Genomic DNA, 21771 nt, shown 5'->3' on the forward strand with positions numbered 1-21771 from the left:
TCGCGTGGCGATTGGCCAGCTCACATGCCAATCAGAGCGGCAGCACCGCCCTCCCCGCGGCGTGCGCATGCTCGCTACGGGAGGGCTGCCGGAGGTGAGCGGGGCTGGAGGGGTCGGGCCTGGTTCGGTTCTCGCCTTCCCCGGAGCCGCTCCGGCCCGCCGGGACCGCGCTCCCAGCCTGACCCCCAGCCCGACCCCAGCCTTCAGGGCTGCCGCCAGCAGGGGGGTCCGCGGGGGGCGCAGCGCTGAGGGAAATGGAGTAAATTCTCCGGTATCTTCTGTGTTTAGTCCTGCTTTACAGCTGTCCTGTCCAACAGCAGCAATAGGCTGAGGGGGATCGTGGGGTTTTTAACCTTATCAATTTCAGTCCTGGTTTCAAAAAGGGTTTTGTAAGTGGGTAGAGCTGGATGAAACTTGTTAAATAAAGGCTCGTTCAGAACTAGCCAGAAGCGCTGCTCGTTTTTCTGCATGTATTCTTCATTTTAAAACGTCACTAACTTCCGTAGCAGCTGCCAATAAAAGTTTTCTTTTAATTATTTTTTCATTTCAAGAATTATGTTCAAATTTTCTGTTTATTGCCAAGCGGCACTTCTTTACACACTGAAATATTTTCTTCTGAGTCAAATAAAGTATTTCAAGCATAACAGCATGTACTGTTTGAATTGCTTACCTAATACTGAAGACCGGAGTAGGGGCTGACATTCCTCATTATCCATGAGGAAAATGCACACTTCAGGCACACCTTTGTGCCTTTGTTAATAATATTGTGAATTCCTTGGCCTGGGAATAATCATGTTCACAGTGAGACTGCAAGACTGAAATAATCTCTTTTCCCTCTGTTGTTTTAGTTTTTTTTCTTTTTATATGTTTAGTATTTTCTGAGTGTTGGTAGGAGTATTCTTTTATTTACTGTATTCCAGATGCCTTTCACAATATTTTAAGGAACATAATTATATTGAGAACCAAAATTCTATTCAGCATGGTAAATATTTCAAGGCAAATGAAATGAGTTCAGATAACCTTGAAAATAAATCTGAATATTGGAATACTGCTCAATATGTGCAGCTAAAATAGCTCATCTTAAAACAAGGATTCTCATGGTAAACTCCTCTCTCCCATTCCATTCCAGGTTTCGTTGCAGAGAAGCCTTGTCCTGGTTTCTGTATGAATGTTCCAGGTTTATTTCACTTTGCATTCTTACTGAGAGGGGTGCAAACACCATCATGGGCAGGGTGGGTTCTGAGGAAGCAGCAGCTCTCTCTGCCCAGCCTGCCCTTGCTTCAGGCAGCAAGGAGAAAGAACTCTTTCCATCTCCTTGAACTAAGTGAGGCAGAATTAGAAGAACAGTTTGTAAGAGGGGATGGCCCAGGAGGTCAAGCCACAAACAAGACAAACAACTGTGTTGTCCTGAAGCATATTCCATCTGGGATTGTGGTGAAGGTAATTGTGTTTTGTTTTATTGAGTCACAAATTGCATCAGGACTTCCAAGTCTCCTTTCAGAATGAAGCATAATCACAGTGCAGGTGGCATGGAGGAAAAGTTTCTATTTTTATATATATATATGTGTGTGTGTATTTATATTTATATTTATATTTATATTTATATTTATATTTATATTTTAAAGACTCTCAGCAAGAAGCAGTCTTGGCTGTCAGCAGATCAATGAACTTGGGGTTAAGAGCTCCTTTTCCTGGCTTTGCCACCCAGTTGCAGTTTTGTAGTTTCCAATTAAATTAATCTTCATTGTAGCTGTCACATTCCTGTCCCTCGTGTGAGTTAGAATCTCTTCCTTAGCAAGTTGATCACTCTGCAGATCCCTTTTAAGCATTTCTCCTACCTACTTCTTGTGGATTAATACCTTGAAATTAATCTTTGCTTCCTGTCACAAGGGGAAGATACAGTTAAGTTAAACTCAAGCAGCTTTCCAGGGTAAGATGGGAAGCATTAAAGATTAATGCAAAAGCCAGACTGATGAGTTACAGTAGCAAATAATTATTAAAATATATCATGTGGATTTAAAAGTTGCAGCTGTTGTTGGTGGGAGGATGCTCTTGGCTTGGGGAGGAGGGGATTTTCTTTAATGGTAGGAATGTGTAGACTGAAAGGGAAAGCTGAAGAATAAACAGGTAAAACTTTCAGTAAAAATGTGCATTGTATTTCTTCAGTGTCATCAGACAAGATCAGTGGAGAAGAACCGAAAGATTGCCAGAGAAATCCTGCAGGAAAAAGTTGACCTTTTCTACAAAGGAGAAGACAGTGATGTTTTTAAAGAGAAGAAAACATCAGAGAAGCAAAAGCAGGAGAAAAAAAGAAGAGCAAAGGAAAACCTAGAAAGGAAAAAGCTTTTTAAAGAGATGCAACAATTGGATAAGGAATAAACACGTGAAATGTTGCCTTGCCCTGGCAGGGTAAGAGAATTGTTTGTCATTAGACCCAAACAGTTTTCCAACTAACAAATGATGCAGGGCTTCATAAGCACAGCTGAAACCCCAGTGCTGACCTGCTGTTCCTGCAAAGCTGAGCAGATAAAAGCACTCATGTACTCCTGCTTCTCCCTGCCATCATCTCATTAATCACATTCAGCAATCAGCTTTTCTGCCAGGTCCAGGAGATAAAGGAATCCTTGTTAAAAGAGGAGCTATAAGCTTTCCACCATTGTTAGCACAGACCAAAAGAAATCAATAGATTTCCTTCTGTGCAGATGACACCTTGGGCTGCTTCCTGGGAGCTCCAGCACACGAGAACAGCACTGAAAGGTTCTCACTTCCCATCCTGACCCAGGCAGTGCCTTCAGTGACATAAATCCTTTACAAACTGTCACCAGGTTTGGGTGCTGGTTGTGGTGGTGTGAACTGAGCTGCTGCTGGAAGAGACACCAGTCACTGCTTCAGAGCTGAACAAATGCTCTGTCCTGCTCAGCTCTGCATAAAATTTACCCAGCAATTTTCCAGATCTTACCTGGAGTGGTGCTGAGCACTGGGGCACAGGGAGGGCCCTCCTGCAGGTCAGGGATGGTCACTCATGGCCCTACAGGTCAGGGGTAAAACGGAGTCATTACAGATAAAAAATTGCCTGTGTTGGAAGCTGCCTCCCAAGGCAGCAGAGTCCAGTCCATCCAAGCTGTGAATTAATTAATTAGAGTTGTTTGTTATGTTTCTGCTGTGCTGCAGTTCAGCTTGGCCATGTTGGTACCTTCACTCATTTTGACAGTTTCCCGTTTTACAGGAACAAATGCAGCTGTGTTTCCTTTGTCACCATTCCTCTGAAGCACTCCTGAAGTACATTTTTCCTGGTTTTATCCTCTTAACAATTCCAGCAGCTTAACCAGAACTTCTCTTTCATTTTTGGACAGCACCCTCACCAGCTGGCTCCATGTTTTGGCCTTCAAGAAAGCCCCAAAGCCAGAGTATGGATTTTGAAGGCAACAGAGACTTCCAGAACTTCACCTCCTTGTCCCAGAGACAGCTGTGCCCTGTGCCATGGATAGAGTGCTCCAGCAATCTGCAGGCCCCTTCCTTGTCCTTTCCTGAACTCCTGCATGAAGGTTAAATTTTTATCTGTTGACAGCTCTTGTTCCTGGAGTATGAATCTGATTAAAGTGACTGTACATAGTTTTAATACAAACTGTTAATGAAAATAAGCTTTATTACGTCAAGTAATAAATACATACAAAGATGCAAATAACAGTTTTAGTAATTTATCCAGAATGTTCATTTTTCTTTTTTTTTTTTTTTTTTTTTTGCAAACTTTAAACTGAAATCTCCAGCCTTAATGTAGAAATTAGCTTTCCAGGACCTTGTTATTATTTAATAGGTTTCCCTATTTTCCATATAGCTCATGCACTTTAAGTGGACTTCAAAGCACTAACAGTCATGCAAATGTTTATGCAAAATGAACAAAAAAAGGAAAAATAAGAGAAGGGGAAGGTTATTTCTAAGCAGGGTCTATGCTGTATGACAAATTGTGACTTAGCAGACTACTAGGTACAGCATGCTATTCTGCATTTATTTTAAAAAAATCCTTAGAGCTTATGTCAAACTTTGAAAGATTGACATTTTGGGGATAAGTGAACATAGTCAAAGGAAAAACAAAAAACAGAATGAGGCTGTGGCTGGATAAGAAGAGAACTGAAATATAGCCTGGGAGAGAAAGAGCATTCCTCTGCATGCACTTCAGTTTCCATGTTTTAGAAACATTTTAGGGAGTTGTAATGTCTTTAGAAAATGCAAACCCTCAGTAAGTTGAAAAATCCTTGGGGTTTTTTTTTTTCCCCCCATTCTTAACTGTACATTTTTGCAAGGGCAAGAACGGTAAAACATTCAAAATAAAGGAGTTTGTCTGAATGTTTCAAGAGTCAAAAAGAATAAGTGTTACTTTTTCTTCATGGGGAGAAGGAGAACCTTGCAGCTGAAGCTGGGCTAGGACCTCGCATTCCGCTCCGTCTCGGCCAGGCACTCCCGGACTAATCCTCTAGCATGGATAATGCCTGCAAAAGAGTTGCTGGTTTAAATCATCCCATCAAAAGTGTTTTAAATCATCCCATTCAGGCCACACTTGCAGTGACAGTGCACAGAAAGGTTTATGTATTTCTGTCCCCAGTTGCCAAGGCTACCACAGAAGGCCTCAGCAGAGGGGACAGCCCTGGCTCCCCGAACTGCCGCTACACAAATCTGCCTTCCCAGACTTGCATTGTGAATTGAAAAGGGACTAAACCAGGGATCAGAACACAGTAAGATTTGTAAGTCTGCAGTGGCAGGTAGGTCTTAATGTGCAGTGTGGGCCTCCTTAAAATCAAAGATTTAAGGGGAAAAAAAAATCTTACCTACCAGTGAGTTATTTGGGAGTCATTTTAGCAAGCTCTTAATGCCTTGGGATAGCTCTCCTCTGGGAGGATGCATCAAAATCCAAGCCATCATAATACTGTTAAAGACAAGTTGTGTCTCTCATGTAAAAATAAGAGGTTTGGTTGGTTTTTTTTTATGGCGTGTGCAGAAAGTTACCCCCTAACACTGGCTCAGCTCCCAGTGTAAATCATCAGCCCTTTACATGCTGCTCTCATCTGATGGACATAATGTGGAATTTTCCTCTTTGAGTCCTGTTGCCTTGAGTTCCAGCAGTCTGGACTTGGGATCATAATCCTGGAACTAAATGTGGATTCATGCTCACAGAGCTGCTGGAAGAACAGAGCTTGAGAGAGGTGTGAAAATGAGAGGTGGACAGATTTTCCTACAACAAAGGTTAATATTTTGCTGACTAGGCAAGACAGAAGCTGATTTCTCTGCTCATCGTGCTCCTTAACAAGGCAGAGGAAGGGCAGTAAGGCAATAGAAGGGGGTTAATCTCTAGAGATAAAGGTTTCTGTTTCTAGAAGGCTCCTAGCCCAGATCACAGCAGCTGCCTGCTGACCTGGGAGGACCTGGTGAGTGCAAGGCTTGGCAGAGGGTTAAAGTGCCACAGAGGAGGAAAGCTGCAGCTGTGGGATGCAGAAACATGAACTCAAAGCAGTGTGTTAGACCTGGATCTGGTGGCAAGATGCCCAGTTCATGCAGCAGAACTACTCTGAATAATGTAGAACACTGGGAACTGGGCCAGTTTTAGAGGTCAGTAGTGCTCAGGAGCACGCAGAGCTGGGGACAGGGGCTTTATTCAGGGATAAGCTCCATGGCCATGGAGGCAGCAGTCACGTGTTACCCTCAATCATTCTGCTCTCACACTTGCACATGCTCCTTCAGCCACCAGGCTCCCAAAGTGGAAAGAGAGGTACCTTTGTGACCAAAAGATGGCAGCAAAAAGTATTAATTCAGGATTTTGTGCAACACTGGCAAGTCACAGCGGCAGCATTGTATCTTAAAGCTACCTTGTTGCAAGAGGCAGCAAAGCAACTTTTTCCTGGCTGAACTAACCCATCCAGCCCAGAGAACATCTGCATCTCTCTCAGTCTCTCTCAAGCTGTCCCCATTAGCCTGTTGCCATTCATGATCTATTAATACTGACTCAGGCAACGCAATAAAGAGAGACTCCAGCAACATTGATTTTAGCTGGGCCAGATTCCACTTACCACTCATCAGCAGACTTTATTGCATCCTTTCCCAGAACAGCTACTAGTCATTTTATTGCATGTCATGGCAGATATATTACTCTTCCATAATGGCTGAGCCTTAAATAAAGCTTTGTAGTCTGGGGTAAGTGTAAGGGGGATTTGCAAGGTGCTGAACTTAGTCTGTTACAATAACATTCCTATTCCGGGTTGAGTGCATGAGCCAATCTCATCACAAGGACCACAGGAAGGGAGGAAAAAGTGAGCATGTCATGCTGGAGAAGGAGAGAACTGCCAGTACAACTGTTGTCTGTGGCCCTTCGGGGTCATTTCAGGAGCTGGAGCAGTGGAATGTCCCATGTCTGCTCCTTCAGAAATATCCCTGCACGTCCCCTGCAGAGACAATGCCAGGCTGATGTCAGCGGTGGGACATGCAGGGGTTTCTTTTACACTCCAAGGAAAGGGCTTTATTACCCCTTTTAGCTGACAAAGCAAAGCTGGAGACACTCATCAGCCAGCCCTAAAAGCTGCTCTGTCCCTTTCTAGTGGACTTTTAATGACATGCACTTGACAGGAGGTAACAGAGCCTAAGCAGCCCCACTCTCCTCTGCAGAGCTCTGTTCATGTTTGACATCTCAGCCTGAACAGCCTCCCCTAACACCTTTTTGGTTTTTTTTTTTTTTTAGCTCTTTTCTCCTCCTCTTTTCGCCTCAATGAGAACTACAGTGTTGTATTTCTTTAGGCAAAATGCACTTCAGTGAAGATTCCTGGGCCGAGTCGATGGGAGATGTGTATGAGATGCAAACAGTGCTTGGCTGTGGATTTTGGGGAGTGGGAAAAAAAGGGAATTGAAAGGACAAGAAAATCACCAGGAGCCTGAAAGAATGTATCCATGAAAGGCTCTACAATAAGAATAATTTGAATTTATTTTGAATTATTAACTGAAACTCCCTGTATGCATGTGAGACACTTTTTGTCACTGTTTATCAAATACTGCTCAGACAGCATCCCAAGGTTTCAGTTGCTGATTAATACTCCCACATTCAGGAGGAGCTCAAGTTGTCTCTTTTCAAAGGAAACAGTTGTCATTAAGCTGTATACAAGTAGTCAGTGCACAAGTGGATGGGAAATGATTATTTTTTAAAATAAGTTTAAAAGTTACCTCTTTTTAGCCTCTCCATCGCACTTTTACTCCCAGCATATGTAGGTCTAATCTCTTTGCCTAATTCTTCTATGATAGCTAGAAGTTCTGCATATTTGCTCTGTGGTACTTGACTGCTGCTGGTGCCCTGTAGTTGAAAGTAAATTAATCTCAGTTAAATACTGTAAAAACAAAACTATTACAAGAAACAGCATGTGGAAGTTCATGGAAGACCAGAAATAGCCCTGTAAATCACTTTTTAAAATAACAAAATTTTAGGATTATTAAATAAACATGGTTTTGTTGGGGTTTTTTTTTAATTGCTGCTACAGTTGGACACAATGCTGGGTGCCCTTCAAAAACTGGGATCAACTGTGAGGATGCAGCTGCAAGCCTTGGACTTTGGGTGAAGCAAAGTTAAAACAGTCCTGCAAAACCAGCAAACCTGGAACTGCTTACTTAACCCTGTTTCTGGTTTTTCAATGTATCAGTGTTTATTTTGTGGAGAAATTTACCAGGTGGGGAGACTGAGAAGATAAAACTGAATAGAAATATTGAGCTTTTAACAAATAACTTTAAAATACGTAAGTGCCTTTACAGAACATAATTCAAGACATTTCTCTGACTCAGACAGGACAGGACTAGCAGTTAATTAGGAACCAACCTCCCTCAGCACTCAGCTTAGCCTAATTTGATCCCCAGACATGTGTGAGGAAGCAGTCTGCCATTTGGGTTTGATTTCAGACCTTGCTGGGAGGGAGGAGCACCTCAGATTACAGGCCACAATCCCTGCCACTATGCAAAGGCAGGGCCAGTGGTCTGATGAAAGGAAAAGAAGCAGAGCTGTACCTGCATCCCTTGTGTGTAGCCTAGGGATGGGGGGCCGTAGTCGTTTATGAGCTGTCTGTATTGTGCTGATGTTGCCATACTTGTGGAGGGAGAGTGAACACCCCCAGCTGCAGAGAGAAAAGAGAGAAAAAAACCCAAAAACCTGTTATTACCTAAAGTTTAATTAGTCTGATACACTGGGACACATTTTAATCACTTCTTCCTAAAGCTGTGACCTCTCACCTTTGCCTGAGATCACTAATGACATTTCTGAGTGTCACTGCTAGGAAGAGAATGGCTGAATTAATGCTTCTCTCATGTTTGATGAACACTTGGAAACAGCACAGCCTGCAGCATTATCAGTGCAAATTGTTTGCCTAAAAGTGAAGCAGAGTGTAGCATGACAGGTTGTTCTGCCTAGACAAACTGCAAGTATTAAGGAGCCCTATTTTTGCATATATGCATTCCACACAGATGAGTCTAATGTGCCAGGCTATTTTTACTTTTTCGGTGCAAGTTATCTGAAAGTAATTTTACAGCTCAAAGTGTCATCACATGGTCAAAGCAAGTTACCCTCAGTACTATTTTCAGCCAATGCCAAAACTATTCCTAGGGAACAGTCAGTTGTGGTACATCAGATCTGCTGCTCATTGTGTGACACGGGAGGCGAGGAGTGCTACCATTATTCCTCTTTGTGTGATATCAAACATTTTTAGCCAGTCAAATTGTGCTGCATAAGTAGATCAAAGGGAAAATAACATCATTTTGTGTTATGGTTACTTTTTCTAAAGTTATATTCACATCTAATGAGTTTTGAGTCAGTTACGAGCTCCAGAAACAGACTCTAATGTCATCACTGACAAACTGCTCCAGAAATGAGCAATCAAAACACTTTCTCCCCCTTGTCCCACAATGGTAAGAATTTAGGTTTGAGAATCAACAGTTTGATTTTTTAAGGGTCTTAATTATACTGCCCACTTCACAAGTGTGCTAAAAACCCTGCTGGTTATGCACTTGGGATCAAGGGAGCACCACAGCACTGAACTTCTTCACTCTTGCAGCTCAAGTGCCCTTGCATCCATGGATGCTGCTGTCTTTGCCTGTAGGCACAGACACAGACTGCCTGCTGTCTGGAAATATCTCCCCCCTTACAAACTCCTTTGCTGAAAATTCCCAACTGTCTTTCAGATGAGGAACAGATCTCATTTACCAGCCTTCATTTAAATCTAAATTAAACTGATGCTAAAAGTCACTGGGGTTCAGAACTATGTAAATCTCTGGCTTTGTTTTAAAGTTGCAAATTACTTCATTCCTATTTTCCCCTCTCTACAAAAAGAAAGGGCCAGCAGTTACTCTGTAAAAAGCTCTGTTGAACATAGTGGAACAGACTCTTGTCCTCAGTTGGGAAGTCTCTTTCCACTTCTGAGTTATCACAGGATATCACTCATCACAAGAAGAGAGCATGTTCTTAATTTTTACTTGTTAACCAGATGTGAAATCCCAAAAAGGCAAATTGGGCTGGTCACTAGGTCACCTTAAAAAAAAATCAAAGTTTGTCTTTAACAAAGCTGCTAAATGTTATGTCATTACAACCTGCAGTTTCATCACTGAGGTTTCACATGGAGCTAATTTTGCTTAAGCATTGTAAACCCCCCCAAAAAACAACACACCCATAGAGTAGGGCACTGTAGGAACAGCACAGTTGTCAGCCCCTCTCTCAATTAGTTCTTCACATTATCACCTCAAAATACATGCACAAGAGTAAGATCTCTCTACGTGAAACTCAGTACTTCAAGTCCAGATGACTGAATTTCAACAATTACCAAACATGACACAACAGCAAACCGCATCTCATTTCCAAGGACTTCAAAATGCTTCAAAAACATTAATGAGCCCCTTGTGCTGCAAGGTAAGAAGGTTTAATTACCTCAATTAAGCAGAGAAAGGCTTAAGTGATTTTTCCTCACGTACAATAAAACAAAAGAGCCATCCTGCAAAGACTTGTCTCTGAACTGTTGTTGCACGCAGTCACATCCAAGAGCTGGGAGCTCCAAACTGGATGTGGATAAGGCAGGGACTCCCAGGACCAGGCTCAAGAACACTGAGCAAAACTGAGCTGCAGCTCATCCAAAACTTAGAGCAACTTACTGATCCCATATGGGTTGATGAAAACATGTTGGTTAAGGATATCAGGAGATGGTGGGCATTGGACCAGGCTCCCCAAGGAAGTGGCCACAGCACTAAGCCTGGTTTGGGAAGCGTTTGGATAATGCTGTCAGGCACATGCTGTGAGTCTCAGGGTGTCCTGGCTGATGGGTCCCTTCCAACTCAGCATATTCCGTGATATCACAGCACACACAATTCAGCGATTGTTTCACATTCTGTCGATTTTAGCAGCGACACACACTTGGTCTGCAGGAGATAACACCGCGGGGTACATTAGACAGGACAGACAAACTCTCCAACACAAAGCAGAGAGTTGGCTGACCGAGAAAAGTTTCACAGGCGTGGAAACAGCACGGGAGCGTGACCCCAGCTGTGGCTGGGTGACACCAGGGACAAAGGGGAGCGGGGAGGGATGCGCGCAGCAGCGCGGCCGGGGCGCTGCAGAGCGCGCTGCAGACACTAGAGGCCATCTGAGAGCGCCGGGCCCTGCCAAGTGACAGAGCCTGGTAACCATGGTGAGTTTACCCGTTTCTTTGCAGTCTGCATCAAAAATGTAATAAGACATAATGCCATGCGCCGACCACTTTATCAGCAGCAGCAGCAGGCCCGGAGAACAAAGGAAAGGATTTGGCTTGGCCGCGGTACCAGCCTCCATACATCCATGTCAGAAGTTGTGCCAGTCAAACTCGGCTGGAGGGGGGGAAAAAGGAAAAATCCTCGGTTTCACCTCAATTTTAAACGATCCGATCATGAAAATGAAATTAATTGGGGGGGTGGGGGGTATTAGTATCTCACAGGGCAACAAGCTTTTTGACCTATCACTTTGTATGTTAATCTCAGGGAGAAGCCCTGGGTCTTGGATGACTATTACTCAATTAACCCAAAATTCATCTGCATGTCTGAGCAGTCTGTGCATCTCGGATTTAAAAAAATAAAAAAAAAACCCCACCAGATATTGCTATTATAGTTAGAAATTAGGCCAGGAAGTCTCACAGTCAATACCCAGTCAAAAATCGGTGATGATTAGGTATTCACTAGAGAGAAAAAAGGAGGGGGGATCTAAATTGAGGCTTGCTCTCTCCAACGTTAAAATGACAATGGAGACAGTTAAGAACTGACAGAATCGAGAAGGGAGTGTGCTTGGTACTGAATTTCAGTGGCATCCTGTATCACATCCCAAATTTTCTTAGTGCTTGCTGTTGTTTAAAACCTAAATTAATACACACACTTTTCTCCCTTCACTTTCCCAATTAAATGTACACAAAACCTTGTAGATCCCCACTTATTCTAGAGCAAACAATGTCTTTTATTTCTGTATTCCAGCAGAAGACTGCCACAAGCATTTTTCCCCACAAAAATATAGTGATTTTCTTGTTAATTAATATTAATCTTTATTAATTATGGGGGGTACCGCAAACAGAAATGAGATTTTGGTATCAAAATCTCTTCCTTCCAGCAGTCTCTCTCAGCCCAAATTAACACATTGAGAGACAAAGGATCTCAAATCAATCTTTGTTTGCCTAAACTCCTGCTGACCAGGAACCTTCTCATTAATTCCTGATAGGTTTGTAGGGATCCCTTCAGCTCCAAGCCTGAGCAATGATGACCAATTTGCTGCTTCAAGTTTTAATTCTTAATTCTATTACTGCTGCTTGCTGGAAAAATAACAGGGAAGGCAACTTGCTGAGCACCCTGAAGGAAGCAGCAGGAGCAGGAACATTTGGGTACACTCACCTGATCCACTCTGGCAGATGCCAAGGCATCCACACAGCTCAGCTACCCCTGTTCCGCAGGCAGCAAAGGAAAACCAGGAACAGTCACACAACTCACTGAGTTACTCGTGTAGGACTGACTTGGACAAGCCAAGGGCCAAACCCACTGGATGTGTGCTTCCCAATCCCACTGCATGTGTGCTTCCCAATCCCACTGCATGTGTGCTTCCCAATCCCACTGCATGTGTGTTTCTCTTCTGTCCTGTACTTTGTAAGGCCCTATAAAACCACATTTTACAGACTCCACACATGAATACAAGAGCATGTAAGAGGAGATACCTGCAGCCTGGACTTTATCCAAGGTACGTGGTGCAGTCTCTGGAATCTCAGCAGTTCTCCCTCTGTTTCACAGACCCTTCAAGCTGAGGCTGCTTGAAACATCAGGGCTGTTGCCATTTCAGCTGCTCATGGTCACCACCCCTCCAGAGCCCAGTGCTGGAGGTTGCTGCCTCTGCCACACCCTGCAGGACCTCCTCATGGAGTCCTGGCCATATGGGGTACCAGACAACGAGGCTGGTACTGAAAGGATATAAATTCTTCTGTCCTACACTAGGCAACTTTGCAAGAGAACACATGAGAAATGCTCCTGAAGCTGCTTTGCCAACGCTCACCGTGAGGCATCCTCCAGCACCAGGGGAGAGGTAACAGCTTCACCCAGCACAGCTATTTCTGCAGCGAGTAGCTGAGCACAGCTGGAGTGTTTTGGCTGACTACAGGAATATTTTATTCCTTAGCCCTCTATATTCTTTGGTTTGAGTTCAACAAGAGCTCCTTGCCATCCATGGGACTCCACATGCATGTCTACACAAGCAGATCCACGGCACAGCCAAGCCATGCACTGAATTCTAAGAGCAGTTGCCAACCCAGAGCCCAAACAGAGCCCCCGCTCCCCCCAAACTTCCCATAATTTTTAAAATTTAAAATAATGGACCCTGTTCTCATTTGCACAAACCATTCCTTATAGCACTGGCTGTGAAAATTGTATTTTCACCCACTATTTCTCCCTTGAACAGCCCTTGTGGAAGGAACAAACCTTTCTTTGAATAAAACTATTTCCTTTTAAAAAAACGCAGTGCGCAGACACATAAATATGTTCTCAAGAAGTAGGACATTCTTTATCGTAACAGCCAGAGGCCTTGCTCTTTTGATCTGTCACACTCTGGGCCTTTCCTCTGCTACTCTTGTGCTATTTAATCTTTCCATGTGGATAACGGTCATGGTTTATGTCTCCTCTTCCTGCCCTCCTGTCTCTTTCTTTATCAGAAAAACTAAAGCCAGTCCCTTGACTCCCCACCATTCTTCTTTTCTTGCTTAAGCTATTCCTACACCAGCAAGTTATTTGGCACCACAAGGAACAGATCAAGAGATTAAAGCATTTGGTATGTGTACACCACATGTAGTTGGCCTAAGGGGGTAGGACTGAAGGTTAGATTTTAGTCTGATCCCCCAGACTAGAGGGGTATGGTTCAAAGCTGTGCCATCCTTGGTTTGGATCCCTGTGTCCCCATTGCAAGGGATGGAGCATCCGTGTTGCACAACTGGAGCAGAGCTTCTGGGCCACTTTTATCCAACAGGAATCCAGTTAGCCTGAGCCCAAACCACTCTGCAGCAAAACCAAGGTGCAGGGTGGGGACCGTGGAGATTGGCTGACTGTGAAAACCACACTGTGAAAACTGCTCTCAAGCAAAACACTCGGGGAGGCAAAGCCAAAAGTGCCCATTTTCTAAATGCCCAAACAAGTCCACTTGAAAATTGCTAATTCTGAAACATGTTTAGAGAGCTTCTTTTTGCATCATACTTAACTTCACACAGACTTCAAGAGATCCGGGATCCAGCAAATTTCAGTCTGAATTGGAGAGGGGAGCATATTTCCTAGAAATTATCCCCCCTGCTACGGCACAAACACTTTGCTCTCTGTTCTGCCTACAAAGAGTATTCTTTCCAGTACTCCCACTCCAAAAACAACCTCTCAATATGGTCAACAATATCAAACAGAAGCTGTCTCTGTAAAGGGCGACAAACAAGCCATGTGCTCCAGCAAGTCTGCACTGCAGTGCTGAGAACAGAAGGGCCGGCCTCGTGTGCTGGTATCGTTTCTCAGGACTGAATGGAACTGGTCTCTCCAGCTGCCAGCTACAGCCCCAGACAGGGAAATGGTTTTCATTTCACCTCCCAGTGAGAATTTGCATTTTCCACAAGAAACTTGTGGTTGCTGCAAGGTTTGGCAGGTGCACTGAGAGCCCCTTTGGTCCTCAGCTCCAGCAGCACTTGTTGTACAGGCCACGACTTGTTCATGTGGAGCCAAGACACAGCTCCTTCCCTTGTCACTGTCAGCTGGAATTGGTGTTTCCAGACCCTACAGATGACAGTTTTTAAGTTTTTTACACGAACAGGACTTTGTCTCAAAACCTGACATTTCTGCAAGAATGCGAATGAAAGCAAAGGAAAATCCCAAGCTGTTTCTGCTAGCTTCTGTATCTTGAAACACATTTTCTCTGATCTGTGCTTAGTCTAAACAAAATGGGAATGCTGGTGAATATCCACTGAGCCAGAAAACAGGTGAAAACGTGGTGAAAAACAAACTACAGACCTATTCACAGCTGGTGTAAGTGTCAAGTTCAGCTTAAGTCAATGGAGATGCTCTACTGCACCTCAGCTCAGCAGCTAGTCCCTTGCAGAGAAATAGTCAAACAATATGAAACACAAGACAGATGAGGAGGAAACAGCACTTCCCAGGAATCAGTAGGATAAGCAAGAGAAGACAAACAAATCAAAACATGGTTGTTAGAAAAGGTGACAGAGGTTGCCCTGGGACACTGCAGGGTCAGGTGAGGCAGGGAAGGTAAAGCCACTGCAGGTCCCTAATAGAGCTCATTTACAGCCCAGGCAGAAAAGGTGCTTGTGCAGGAGATTAAATGGGGCTCCCCAAGCACAGGCAGCTGGGAATTGAAAGCTTGGGGTACTACATGCAGGAACCCAATTCCCTGAGCACAGTTCCTCCAGGAAGGTGACTTCAGAAAAAATTTGGATAAAACAGCGCAAGCCTGACTGCAGCCACCCTGGGCCAGGCGTCAGCACTGACCTGGGCAAGGGGGAAAAGGAGCAGGCACTGAATTCTGCTGTGACAACACATTCTCCTTCCCTCAGCCTGGTGTAAGGCAGAGGAGTCAGCACCCAGATGCTTCCAGCATCCTGAGTCACTTGTGGAGCAGCTGCATTTTCCTCACCCGCAGTCATCCCCAGATCTGCCGACAACCCACAGAGGTTTCCTCCCCGTATTTCCTCCCCCACATCCAGATCTTCTCCCTCTGGACTTCAGTCCAGGATTGGATTCCCAAAACATGCTCCCATGCAAGAACAGAGCCCAGGCACCCACCAACCACAACTGCTTCATCTGACTGATGTGCAGTTTAAGTATAATTTTGCAGAGTGGCTACTCTCAGCCTCAACTTGAGAGGAGTTTGCTCTGCAGCAAGGACACGGCTCCAAGAGCTGAGTCGACACTGCCTTCCCAAATACTCCTGCACCAGAAGCCCTGCACTGCAGGGAAGCAGCATTACCTCCCAGAGGAAAATCCCTGTGAGATCCACAGCTGCCCAGAGCCCTCCGTCGGCCGAGACCAAAATATTCAGCATTCATATAGAGAGGTTTCTGCAGGGCTGATTTCAGGCCAAAAGGGACAGATTTCCTGTTTTCCTCTCCTCTGCAGGACGGTGGGGGGGGTGGGGGTCCTTCACCCCAGTTTTGGAAGCAAACAAACCCAGGATTTATCCTCCTGGCTGGGGGGCATTTAATTTAGGCACAATAGAGAAGCAATCTCCTCCAAATCAGAATTAAGCTCCAGAAAGGAGGGGGCCATTTGCAGTCATATCACTCTGAATGCGATATGTGCAACTGCAAGGACTGCTTTGTCTAAGTCCCTTGGCCTTAGGCCACGGTGCTGGCAATACCACTAGCTAGAGGAAGAGCTGGTGCGTGAGGATAATGGCAGAAGACAGGGAGGGAAGAGAGAGCCCATTTTGGATTCAGAGGAGGACGTTCGTTCATTGAAAAGATTCTGGGGGTGTTGAGGATGATCCGAATTCAGAAGAGAGGACAACTTAGACAAGAATAGTTCCAGCATGACAGCAAACTGCTGCGAACTTGCCGATACAAGGGGAAAAGGAGGGTGGGAGAGAAGGGGAAGATAAAACTGCATGAAAGAATCCAAAGCCCTGATCGCAGCCGGAGCGTTGGAAAGCACAGACACGGCAGCGAGAGGGCTGGAGACAGAAACTTCACCGCTCGGCTCGCATTGTGCGCGGCATGTCTGAGCCGGGATTTTGCAGTCGCTGCTCGCAGAACAGCCAGACTCGGATCCCCTCCACTGCATGACCTAATCCCCACCCCTCACCCACCATCGCAAAATACCACCTTTGTTTTCCCTGCAATTTTACGGCTGTTCCGGAGAGCAAGGCACAGGTTCTCGTGGGAGCCGGCAGGAGAACGGTTTCCCTTTGCTGGGCTTTGTTTATTTTTTTTTATTTTTTTTCCCCCTCCGGTGACACTTCTGCTTTTTGTCACAAATCTTCGGCACATCCCCTGCTCCCGGACCCTTCCGCAGAGCAGCACTCGAGCCCCACGGTGCTCCCCACACACGACCCCGCCTCCCCGAGCCTTTGCACCCTCGCCGCCGCACCGAGCTCAGCTCTATGCAGGATCGAGGTGGCACAGCCACCTCGGCTCATCCACCAGCTGGTGACGAGTCCTTGCAGTAAAATATGATCGCTGCTCTCCTGGTAGCTAGAACAGAGACGCACCCCGGAGATCCCTTTCGCTCCTCAGCTTCCCAGGATCACAACCACTAACGGTGCTGTAAAAATCACCCAGGAACATTTCCCTCCCTCCTAAACCCAACTCCAAACTTTTTCTCAGGGAAACAAAAAAAAAAAATCAGCCTGATTTGTGGCTGTCTGATGCCAGTCCTGCAGGCTGGGCTGCGGGGATGGGAGACGAATACGATTTTTTTAAGTCAGAACCAACTTCTCCATTTTGATGCTGTTTAATCGGAGCCGACGAGCACAGATTAGCGAGATCCCTTCCAAATATCCCACAGCGAAGCAATTGCTGCTGCGGCTTTGTTCAGGCTGCCCCGATTCACACACGGAGACCCGATGTACGGCAGCACCGCAGCGCTGGCAAAAACCCGCCGGCTGATGCCTTCGGAAATCGGGGAGAGAAAAACGGGGAACGTAGTTTAAAAAAGAAGGGAAAAAAAAAAGGCAAAAAGTTAACGCTGTCAAGGAAACTTTTTAAAGAGGAAAGTTGGAAGGACTCCTGTACAAATCCAAGGATGAGGAGTGATTTTTAAACAGGAGTTTTTTAAGAAATAGTGCAATCCCTGTGCGCCCCCCCATCCCCAAAAAGTCTCCAGCGAGCGGAGCGGCTCCTCCGCTCGGGATGCGGCGGAGACTCCGACGGGGGACCGCTGACCGAGGGTCGCCCCGAGGCGCCGGCGGGGCTTCCGCCGGCGGAGCTCCGGGCTCCGGGGCTCCCCTCCGGCCCGCGGAGCGCGGCCCGGGGCGGCCCCGCCGCCGGAGGAGGCGTGAGGCGAGGCGAGGCGCGGGGCGAGCGGCCGCACTTGCGGCGTCCCGCCAGCAGCGGTCCTCGCTGAGGCGCCGCCGGAATATTCCTGATCCAGATCAATCAGCCGCCCCGGGGAGCCGAGCATGGAGGAAACCCGGCGGCCGGAGCCCCGAGCGGCGGCGGCGGCGGCGCGGGGCCGGGCGGGCGCGGTGCCCGGCGCGGGGGCGGCGCGGAGCGGGCTGGCGGCGCCGGCCGGCGGGCGGGCGGGCGCGGGTAATGGCGGCGCGGAGCCGCTGCCCCGCCATACCGGACTGGGCACAAACTCGAGTCCGGGGCTTCCCCCAGGTGCCGGTGCGGCACCCGCCGCTCGCCTCCCAAACTTGCCACCCAGTTGCCGCCGCGGACTTACCCGGGTTGAGGGGAGTCCCGGGGATGTGGGCGTTCAAGTTGGGCTTGTAAGACATTCCCAGAGACATGGCCAGCGGGAGGAGGAGAAGCGTCCTGAAATTCAGCGAAGCGTCTCCGTGTCTCCCAGACACTTTGGGTTGTTTACAGCAGTAGCAGCACCGGCAAATATGGCCGTCAGTTATATTGACACCCACAATGCAATATATCATCCATACATCATGAGGAGACGCGGATCCAAAAACTTTGGGGGAGAGCCGGCAGCCACCCGCCGCGGCCGCCCGGCGCCCCGCGCACGGCGGCGCGGAGGGCGGGGGCGCGGCGGGCGGGGGGCGCGGCGGGGGGTGCGCGGCCATCCCCTCACAGACAATGGAGCTCCCCTCAGGGACCGCCGGCAGGCAGCGGGGCGGGCGGGCGGCGGCGGCGGCGCGGAGCCCGGCGGTGGCGCGGGGGGGGGGGGGCTTTTAATTAACTTCGGAAAGTTTTGGCACAAGTTGCGGGTTTGGCCGGGCTGTGCCCGCGGCGGGGCGGGCCGCGGCCCCTGCCAGCCCCGGGCGGCCCTCAGGGCGGCCCGCGCGCCGCCGCCTTCCCGCCTCCCCCTCACCTCAGGCCGGGCGTTCACCCCGCGTTCATCCCCCCGCCAATCTCCATGGAAAATACCTGTTGATAATTATAAAATAAAAGAGATTTTTTTTTTCTCACTCGTCCCCCTAGATGCCGCCAAGAAAAAAAAAAAAAAAACACCTTTTTTTTTAATTTTTTAATTTTTTTTCCAAACCACTAGTTCTCTCTGCTTGAAGGTGGAAGGTTAATGTGGATTGCAGCTTCTGAGGGACTAAAACAATATGGATCTCGTTGACAATTGGCACATTTTCTGCTTGCAAGCAGCAGTAAAACTTCCCCATCCAATTTTTTTTAAAAATCAGGTTAAATGATGAAGCTTTCCAGCATGTGTCTGCTGGACAAGATATTCAGGTTTGCTCTTTCTGTTAATTCATATCAAATGCACTCGAAAATCATTCAGTTACTCCAGATTTACCCCAACAAAACTGCTTGGGATCTGGACAATCTCTCTTTAGGTGCACAGCTCAGCCTGAGACCCCCCACCATCAGATCCCCAGGTATATTTTACCGTCAGCCACTCTGAGATCTGATAGTTTTATTGCATGTGCTACTTAATGTCCATCCATGGCCTCACACTGCTCCTAAGGGCAGTGGCAGCAAACACGGAGAGCCTGATGCTGCTTCTTGGAGATCGGGGGCACATTCCTGGTCAGTGACCCTGACCCAGGCCCAGAGTGGCCATCCCTGCAGAGGGAAGCAGGTAACACCTCCATCACAGAGACACGGAGCAATCAGGTTATTTCCTCTGCATAAAGGAGAATTGAGGAAGAATGGGAAAAGAGGAGCAGCCTTTGAGCCCCCAGCTCATGTCCTGGTGACTGTGCACTGCGTGAAAGAAACATCTGAAAATTCTGACTGGTCCCAGATGAAACATTGTTGTATTTTATTTCCAGACCAAGTGCTTGACTCCAGCGATCCTGGTGAATTCCAGACTGGCACTGACTGTCCTTACAACTGATCCATGCCCTGGTCTATTAGAGAGGGGTCCTGAGAGCCCCAGCTCAGAATTACACGCTCAGGGACAGTAGTTTCACACTGGTGCTTGTGATTACAACTGTGTAATTCTTCTTGGAGCCCTGAAAGGCTGCACTGGTAAACCCTCACGGTGTGAGTGAGAATTCTGCAAACCTAAAGCTCCACTTCCAGATTTGTAAATAACAGCCCTTCTGTTGAATCCTGGAAGGCCAGTGAAGTCCTGCACACCGCTCTGGGATTTTCCATCCTGTGGTGGTTTACAGTCACACCAAGTGAGAGCGGAATGGGAGCACCCCGAGCCCGCCGTGCTTTTCACAGCTTTACACCAACTCTACAAAACTGTGCTCAGAGCAACACTGTGAAGAACAAGATCCCCTGTGTTTTGCCTGGGTTTTATAAAGACAGCTTCAAAATAGCCAATATTCCAAGGGGGAGGCAGGGGATACAGAAAAAGTCCTGTCAAGTTTATTCTTGCTTCAGCACAAGGCACTGCGAGCTTTGGAGCAAGGTGTGAGGGCCAGGCTTGTAGGACAGCATCGTTTGTAGGTCTGTGTCAGATCTGGGTATCTGGTGTTTGCTCTGCGGTTTTCTGGGCACAGGCAGCAGTGGTGGCACGAGACACAAGACCCTGGTAAAGGACAAACTTACTGCTTGGCCTCAGACTCTGTTTAAGATGACTTTACTCATTTTTTTGGCACTCAGCGCAGGGTAGGAAGTGCCTGCAAGTTCTTCCCATCTGCCATGTGCTCTGAGGGTTCGCTGCAGTTGTTCTGAGCCAGGTGTGGCCACAAGAACAAAACCACGATTGTGCTCAGGCCTGGGCTGGCTGCTCGGCAGGGTGACCACAGAGTCGAGCTCCCTTGGAGGGGCTGCCTGCGGTTTCACCTTATCCCAGGCTGGGCTGCATGGCTGCAGTTGCGCTCTGCACACACAAACTGTGCCCCAAGTGTGGCAGCTCCAGCTGCCAGACTGTGTGCAGCAAGCTGCAGGTCCCTGCTCTGCAGCCTGATGGCTCGGCCGTGTTTGCTGACAGCAAAAGCAGCTCTTCATCACCAAGTGGCCAAGTCACAGAGCAGGAAATACAGCAGAGCCATTTTATCACACAGGTGACGTTTGCAAGCCTTCTGCACACTAAGATGTAACTTAAAAATAAACGTGTGAACTGCTGTTTTCCAGCAAGGGAGGATGGACAGGAAGATATGTCTGTCTCTTCAGTCACTACAAGAAGCACTGATGATGAATTTCCCATTTTCCAGGTACAGCTGCCTCTTCTGAGTTGTGTAATATCTGCAACATTCACTCTGTCCCCCTCCCCTTTCTTCTCTTGGTATTTTCTCTGTTACCTCTCCTGGTTTGACTTCCTCACCTCTGCTCCTCCCAAGCCACTGGGAATACTGAGCAGCCAGTGTTTCCACAGAGTTTGCCTCCAGCCCCTGCTTAGCCAGAGCTGTGCCTGATTTGAAGTAGGTTTTCCCTTCCCAAAGCTCTGGGGCCGGTGCCATGGCCCTGGGCGAGGGTGTAAGGAACACACATGCAAAGTGGGATGTTGGAAGGTGCTGGCAGCTCTGCCACAGAGCCGGGGGCCTTGGGCCATGCTGTGAAACAAACTCGTTTGTCCCCTTTTATCTGGAAACAGAACGAAATAGTCATCAGAGAGCTGTGCTGTAACACTCATGGGGACCTGCAAATGAGGAGCACAAACTAGGCTTGTTCCTTATCACCTTGGGTTACATCAACAATGAGAAGAATTAAAGATGGCACAGTAAGACCCTCTTTTTTTCCTGGCATGTCTTTGACGTGTGTAAAACATTAAATTTGCGCATTAATTTTAATGTAATTAATTGTTGTCAGGCTTAATGAATTGAGTGACTTGGGGGTATTCTAACTGTCCCTTACCCACCACAGAGCCCCATGTAACAGCAAGGGGAAAGAAGTGGAAACTTTGTTCCTTTTCCTAGAGGGCGTTTATATACAAACGCTTATCCCCACATTTCTGGTGATCCAGCATCGTACATGAAATAACCACAGATGCACCCTCAAATTGCTCAGCACCAATTTAATGTTTGAGACTTTAAACTGCTCTGGTGCTACAAGTAACAACATCAACCGAAATTAAAAGCCTCTGGTAGGCCTAGACTGAAAATTAAGCTTTTTAAGTCTTGGGTGAAGGCAAGGTTTAACCTCTGTGGAAAGCACAAGTGGTAGAGGCGAGTGAGTGTCAGCTTTAACAAACAGCGTTTTCAAAGAAGCTTTGCAG

At 47.0% G+C, this 21771-nt stretch overlaps 2 protein-coding genes across 3 annotated transcripts; one reads left to right on the plus strand and one right to left on the minus strand.

Moving 5' to 3' along the window:
• Window positions 1-25: 25 nt before the first annotated feature.
• On the plus strand, window positions 26-3673 carry C15H12orf65 (chromosome 15 C12orf65 homolog). Of its 2 annotated transcripts, none has more exons than XM_030959167.1 (4): window positions 26-94; window positions 1130-1440; window positions 2167-2409; window positions 3354-3673. In XM_030959167.1, exons 2-3 carry the CDS (start codon window positions 1165-1167, stop codon window positions 2377-2379), a joined length of 489 nt encoding a protein of 162 aa, XP_030815027.1. In that variant the 5' UTR covers window positions 26-94; window positions 1130-1164; the 3' UTR covers window positions 2380-2409; window positions 3354-3673. The 2 variants fall into 2 exon arrangements, with proteins under 2 accessions (XP_030815027.1, XP_030815028.1); XM_030959168.1 differs by having other exon boundaries at window positions 72-271.
• CDK2AP1 (cyclin dependent kinase 2 associated protein 1) lies at window positions 3614-18263 on the minus strand. The gene is made up of 4 exons (XM_030959166.1): window positions 17920-18263; window positions 8029-8135; window positions 7201-7327; window positions 3614-4487 (listed from the first exon to the last, which is right to left on the minus strand). The coding sequence occupies exons 1-4, from the start codon at window positions 18125-18127 to the stop codon at window positions 4420-4422; spliced, it is 510 nt and encodes a 169-aa protein (XP_030815026.1). The 5' UTR covers window positions 18128-18263; the 3' UTR covers window positions 3614-4419.
• Between the last annotated feature and the right edge of the window lie 3508 nt (window positions 18264-21771).

Source organism: Camarhynchus parvulus, chromosome 15, assembly GCF_901933205.1.
Source record: "Camarhynchus parvulus chromosome 15, STF_HiC, whole genome shotgun sequence".
Taxonomy (NCBI): Eukaryota; Metazoa; Chordata; class Aves; order Passeriformes; family Thraupidae; genus Camarhynchus; species Camarhynchus parvulus.

Bases quoted from the DNA above. Each gene is read 5' to 3' on its own strand.
- CDK2AP1 (XM_030959166.1), bottom strand. From the start codon at position 18,127: ATGATATATTGCATTGTGGGTGTCAATATAACTGACGGCCATATTTGC. The intron at 7,328-8,028 runs GTACAGCTCTGC...TTTCAACTACAG, and splicing joins GCTACACACAAGGGATGCAG to GGCACCAGCAGCAGTCAAGT. The intron at 4,488-7,200 runs GTAACTTTTAAA...ACTCTTTTGCAG, and splicing joins GATGGAGAGGCTAAAAAGAG to GCATTATCCATGCTAGAGGA.
- C15H12orf65 (XM_030959167.1), top strand. From the start codon at position 1,165: ATGAATGTTCCAGGTTTATTTCACTTTGCATTCTTACTGAGAGGGGTG. The intron at 1,441-2,166 runs GTAATTGTGTTT...GTATTTCTTCAG, and splicing joins CATCTGGGATTGTGGTGAAG to TGTCATCAGACAAGATCAGT.